At 40.5% G+C, this 6844-nt stretch overlaps 1 protein-coding gene across 1 annotated transcript in view; it reads right to left on the bottom strand.

The window, feature by feature from the left end:
- LOC101858058 (collagen alpha-1(I) chain-like) overlaps positions 1-534 on the bottom strand; it is a 25809-nt gene extending 25275 nt beyond the window's left edge. The window contains exon 1 of the mRNA XM_013087638.1: positions 206-534. Coding sequence (XP_012943092.1) covers positions 206-277 — 72 coding nt within the window. The 5' untranslated portion in view covers positions 278-534. The remainder of the gene's footprint in view (positions 1-205) is intronic.
- Positions 535-6844: the final 6310 nt, after the last annotated feature.

Genomic DNA, 6844 nt, shown 5'->3' with positions numbered 1-6844 from the left:
GGGGGTGCGCGCGTGAGTGTGTTTGTGTGTGTGAATGTGCGTAGATCTGTGTGAGTATGTGTGTAAGTGTGTGTATGGGTGTGTTGCCGTGCATGTATGCCTCAGAGAGTGTTGAAAGAGGAGCTGCGGTGCCGTTTGTATAATTACTAAAGATTTCGGAAACAAATTGTTGAATAACTCTCACTTAGAATAAGATAGCACTCACCTTTTCCCTAGTGTTGCAAACGTCCTTTGAGGCTGGGCCTGGTACGTCGGATGACACAACGTTCTCGGACATACTGTGATGAGCTGTAGAAGTCTAAGTCAACGCCGCAGAATCACCAGAATCACATGCACACAATATTGAACACATCCGAAAACTCGGTTATGTGATCAATAACAACGAGACGTTTTTGCACTTCACTTTGTTAGAATACTCCAAACATTAGAAGAATCTCTCGAAGTCGACAATAGCTGCAAAAATCTTGCACTCAAATACTGTGAAATCAAGACGATATATATGTGTATACCACCACCGTGCGTTTTGTCAACACACACAAAGAAATCTTGAAATCGTTCTTTGAGTAATCCTCTCAACGAAACAGAGAAAATGTCGATGGTTTGACCAGATGACCAGCCCCGAGTCCACGTGACTTACCAAGCTAGGGGCGACTGGAGGGGCGGAGTGAAAAAAATGCAATTTCTATCCAATGAAAGAATTCAATTGAATTGAAATGTTAGTACCCCGACACGACACGACACGACACTACACGCCACGCCACGTAACAAGTGGCCGAGGGTCCAAACGCCTCAGGGGGTGTGAAAACTGTACACCCGGCCTTTGTTTGGTTATCGTCATAATGTGTTGACAGGCGTAATGTTCGCGATTGACTGAGAAGGGAAAACAGTCTTGTTTTTTCTCTCTTTTTAATTATTTTTTTTTTAAGAAGGAGGAGGAGGAGGAGGGGGAGGAGAAGGAGGAGGGGATGGCACAGGAGAAAAATTAGAAGAAGAAGAAGAAGAAGAAGAAGAAGAAGAAGAAGAAGAAGAAGAAGAAGTTAAGACTTTAAGTCCTTTTCGGACCATAGACGATATCCATCGGTACTCAATGAACAGAACCAAGGGCACATGGGGGAAAATAGTTTAATCTGGCCTTCATGTATTTGGCAAAAGCACAAATCTATATAGTATGCTTAGAAATACAGGCACCATTAAACGGTTTTATATTGAAGGGAGAAGTTTAATAATAACGTTTTTAAAAAATAGTTTTTTCAGCAATGGGTCTAATTTTCTGAACGAATCCAACCCTCTAGATCTGTCAGGTTGCATATGTTTTATCTTATCTTAGTCTTAGCTTTTGGGGTCAGTTTTCTTTTCACTTAGAAGCACAATCATAATTTTTCATTGTTTGCGAAAGATATCAAAACGATTCAGTAGCTGAGTAAAGAGGTGACCGAAAACACATGAGCCAAAAACTTCTAACTTGATAGTTATGACTTAGAAAAGTGTGCCAAAATCGAATAGAGCCTGCAGCAACTACATTCGACTTTTGTTTGTTTGTTTATAGGTCTCTGTAACTCTTCCCGTCCCCTCTCCTCGTCTCCTGATTATCTTTGGCTCTATTGCGAAACCATGTGGTGCTAGTAGGCTTTGACATCAGACTTGTGCACTGAAAGCTGTTTCGAAGCAGGACAATGATCAAAATGCAGAAGTTCAGTTATCTCGAAACTGACTTAAGATGTTCATGAATTATAAGTGGTTTCTAAAGGTTACAAAACCCTTCTGTTCTTCGCTTTGAACAAACTCAAAAGAGCCACAACAAGCCTTGGGCTTCAATTCGATAAAACACAAATATATAATAGTGTGAGAATTTTTTTGTCCTATCATTTTGACCTCTGTCTACGATAACAAACATCTGCAGCAACTACTATAGTTGATGTAACAAATCTCGGTACATCAACTCATCTAAGACGAACAAAGCGATATCTCGTAGGGATTAAGCGATATAATTTTAGCACACTTCGATAAAATTTACGAGTCTGTGTGCGTCTTTTGATGAACGGCTTGCTAATCCATTCAATAAGATCCACGAATGTTAATCTGATAAGACGGACGCAGAAATGATAAGACCAATACTTTCACTTCTTCATTGATAACAATCTCATACGGGATGGCCTTAGGCACGATCGGTTCTGTTCTGTTCGGTTCAGTTTGCCCTCCAGATTGAGGGCGCAAAGCGGCTACCGTGGCTCAAACCGATCGTCCGATTCGTCGCCTAAAAAAACAAAAACCTAAAAGCACAAACACGTTTGACTTCAGGCGACGAGTCGGGCGATCGGTTTGTCAGCCCCTCAATGGGAGCTCCGTATAGAGAGGTGCAACGTCTCAGCAGACAGAGAACGTGCGCGGCTTTGATACTCGACAATATTACTTTGTTATATCGCTCTTAGCCCAGTTTGGCTCTGAGAAGCAAGGTCAAAGCAGCCGGCTTTTTAAATGATCTAAAATGTGACGATGAGGATTATGAATCATCTAAAACTAAAATATTTCAACCCTTATCAGCACCAACAACTCTTGTATCTAAAGTCGACGAAAGGCAACAACGTGAGAGTGTAAACATTTTCCCAACAATGTGGCTTCAGTCTACGATAACAAACGTTTACAATAATTAAAATATTGACGTAACAAAAGAAATCCCGCCGCACCCATTGACCCGTGACGGATAAGGAGTTACCTGGTGGGGATTAACACGTAATCTGTCACGACGCGGGGGAATCAGACGTTCGTCCATACTTGGGCAAAATGAAGTTACTGATATCATCATAAAGCGTGTTCATTTGTCTCGCTTTTAGTGAAACTGTAGCAACAGACGTCATGTAACCTTACAAAACCCCGTTGTGTGGTTCAAGTCGACTTTGACCGCAGACTGTGAAAGCATTTTAAAAACAGAAAGATAATCAAAATGCAGGAGCTCAGCTATCTCGAGAGATGTAGGCTGTTAATAAATGACCGTACAAGTTTCTAAATGGGGCACAAACGTCCTGTCTTTCGTTTCAACAACCCAAAAAGAGCACTAACGAGTCTTGTCTTTATAGACGATGAAAGGATGTTAACAGTGGGAGCATGCAAACATTATGTTTTCTAACATTTTGTCCCCTGTCCACGACAACAAACGTATGCAATAACTAAAATACTGTCGTAACAGAAACTCCGGCTTATGGTTCCTGGTTGCAAGTAACTGGCCTGAATCTTGGGCAAGTGGCACAGGGGAACATAGTTTAACCCAATCCGTAGGTCATGTTTTACTATCGCATCCATACGATGTGGGGAACTCTGTGCCACCACTTTCCAAAGAGGAAATTTACTCTTTAATCTGATCCGTATGCAGTCTGTCAAAACGACTTTTTGAGAAATACTGACAGTTTCAAAGAGACCTTCGCACTAGAAGTATTCTAAAATGTGAAGAATACAACCCTGGGAGTAAAAAATGACCCCAGGGCGTACGGATAGGGTTCAGGACGTAACAGAACCGACGCATCCACTTATCAATGGCAGATAAGGAGATAGCTGACAGGCTTTAACTTTTTTGTGAGTGTTTTACTGCGTTCGCAACTGCATAAGGTCATATGACCGACCGGGACACATGAAACATTTTCAGCCCATTGGACATCTTGAATTTTGCCAGGGTGGCGGCGGAAGCCTACTCTTATCGATTTTGCACCACCGGGATCTTTGACGAGCGCAACTTGCACTCGAGACCTCCGAGAATGTTCTCCTTTGTCCGAGAAGGCTCGGTGTAGATCTTTCCTACCAGAAGATCAGGGGTGTGGCTGAAAGACAGCAATAAGAAGGAGCCAAGGAGTAGCAGTTGAAAGGTTGCAGAAAGAGTCAGGAGCTCAGAGGAGGGGCAAAGAAGGTGACGGGGTAGGAGTAGAAAGTGGAGACGAAAGCAGACGAAGAACATTGTTAGGAAGCAGGAAAAGACGTGAAAAGAGAAAATTCTATAGAAGAAAACTTTCCGTCGCTATCTGGATTCGAACCCAGAACCCATTGAATGAAGGGCGAACACCCTAACCTCTAGACCACGAGAGCCCAAGGGTTTAACTTTATGTAGTTTTAGCAAAGAGGATGTATGCATTAATGATTTTACTAGTATATTCGTGAATTTTGAAGAACGGCTTGCTTATCCCTCTATCAAACTCAATGAATAATAATCTGATATGAAGGACGCAGAAAGATTAAATCGATATTTTTCTCCTCCTCACTGATAATAATTTGTCACTGATACAGCTTCTCAGAGAACAGATTATGGAGATAAGCCCTACTCGATTAAATAATTTTACAACTCGGGAATTGAACCTCAGTCTTCATCATCATCATCATCATCATCATCATCATCATCATCATCATCATCATCATCAAGTGCCAGACCTGCAATAGATATCAGCGATCATGGTTCCTCATTGAATTCACTCCTTTTCTTGGATGCTCTAAAAAAAAGGTACATTATCCTAATCTTTCCCCGTCACTCATCTACTTAGGCCCTCCTAGTAGGTTGCTCGGGGTCTACCAGTGTCTCGCTTGTCTTCAGTTTTGAAAGCGAGAGCTAGATGTTTGTGTCTATTCAAGGCCTTTATGTCTATTCAAGTGTCTCATAAACTGTCTTTTCCGGGTTGTTTTGACCAGTGAGCGGCCCACGCGAGGCTTCTCAAAGTGCTACCTCACTTGGTTTCTTTTCTTTTCCGTCCAAGATATTTTATCGGCAGTCACTTAAGAAACCGCATAATTTTAATTGCTTCTATTTTAATTTCACTGTTTTTAATGATTGTTCAACATTTACAACCGCTTTGAAAGGTTGACCATACATAGCACTTAATCACTTCCATTTTTGTTAGTCATTGAGGTGTTTCTTTTTTCAGGATGGGGCTCATTTTTATTGAAATTATCTTTAACCATTGCATTTTGTTCACTTAATTTCTGTGGAATACTCGGCTTTTGGTGCAATATTATATGCTAGATATTCATACCGTTCAACTTGTTTGATCTTTTTGCCTTTACTTATGAGATAACGAATAAGTATGATTTACTCCCCCCCCCCTTGCTTTTTTTCTCCTTTAAAAAATAAATAAAAGAGTATTACCATGCTTTCAGTTTTCTTCACATTCAACAAAGACCCTTTACAGGGGCTCTCGAGGTCTAGAGGTACGTTGTTGGCCTCTCAATCTGGGTTCGAATTTGACAGAGACGGAAATTTGTCTTCTCTAAAAATTTATTTCCCCCCCCCCCCCCTCCTTTCCTGGTCTCTAATCATCTTCTGTCATCTGCTCTCATCTCCATTTTTTGCCCCCCCCCTTCCCTTTTCTCTGGGCTCCTCACTCTTTGTACTGCTATTCCATGCTCCTTACTGCTGTCTTTCAGCCACACCCCAGATCTTAGGGTCGTTGAAATCAAACACTTAGCTCTGTCAGATAAGGGGGAAACATTTTCGGAAGTCCCATGTGCAAGTTGCACTTGGTGGTCCAAAATCAACAAGTGTAGACTTCGGCCGCCACTACCACTACAGGGCAAAATTCAAAATTAATTCATACCAAACTGAAAATGATTAATGTGTTCCACCTGCTCATATAAACTTATGCAGTTGCAAGCGCCGTAAAACATCCCCCCCCCCCAAAAAAAAAGATTATAAGCCAAAAGATAGGTCATTTTCAGGAGTACTTAATTGATAGTGAGGTATTACGGCATCCTACAAAAAAATTAGGTTATACAAGTGCAAGAAAATTAGAAGTGTTACAAGAGAGCCCCCCCCCCAACAAAAAAAAAGAAGGATCTTTTCTTTGCTCCCAGTACAAATTCCTGATAATTCTTAGACTTTTTCCATCTATGTTTAGCTCGTTTCTTTTACTTCATTACATCTTTTTTCTTCATTTCCCTTTTTTCCGAATTCGATTTTGTCCGCTTTCTCTCTTCTATTAGTTTTAATATGTCCTTGGTCTTCCATTTTTTATTCGCCTTTTCGGCTTTTAGGGGTATATTTTCTTCGACAGCTTCCTATATTGAATCTTTCATTTCCTTCCATAGTTCTTTTGATTTAATACATGTAATGTTTTTCCAGAGCTTGAAATTTATTGGTTACATCTATAGAGGAAGTTTTTTTTTTCAATTCCTGATTTATCTTTAAAAGATCTACTTAAAATTTTGGTTAGTACTTTTACTTTTTGGTTTTTTTTTTCTTTCAAACTCATCTACATTTTAAGCATGACTGGTAAGTGGCCACCACCAAACCAAAGTCTTTGCATAGTAATGATTTAGAGGATTTCATTTCGTTTCTGAACGAGTATGAGGTCTATTTTGTTTCTAGTTCTGGACTCTTCCAAGTATATCGTCCTCTTGGATGATTTATACACCAGCTGTTTGAAATCATGAAATTGTTTTCTCTGTACCATTCTACTAGTCGTTCTCCACGTCTATTTTCAATACCCATTCCCTAGGGCACAAGTATATCTTCTATGTGTGTACACCACGCCCCCTCCCTGTGGAACGCTTTGCCAGCTCATCTACGAGAGTGTACCACTTTAACAAAATTCAAATCAGCACTTAAAACACATTTGTTAAAGTCCAGCTTCAATCTGTAATTTTCGGCACTCCCAATATAAATATTATTTTGTTCTCTCAGCATCGTTTATTCATGCTGTTCTGTTTTGTAACAAATTATGACTGTGTGATTTCATCAATGTGTACAAGTCAAGGGTGTCTGGGTAAGTTTTGTCGGCTTGTCTTTACTCAAGGATGTACTGGAGAGAGTTATAGAGAGAGAGAGAGTGAGGAAGGGGAGAGAGAGAGAGAGAGAGAGAGAGAGAGGGAGAGA

Source organism: Aplysia californica, unplaced genomic scaffold, assembly GCF_000002075.1.
Source record: "Aplysia californica isolate F4 #8 unplaced genomic scaffold, AplCal3.0 scaffold00614, whole genome shotgun sequence".
Classification (NCBI taxonomy): Eukaryota; Metazoa; Mollusca; class Gastropoda; order Aplysiida; family Aplysiidae; genus Aplysia; species Aplysia californica.
The sequence above is the reverse complement of the archived record's forward strand: the minus strand, read 5'-3'. Positions and strand labels throughout refer to the sequence as shown.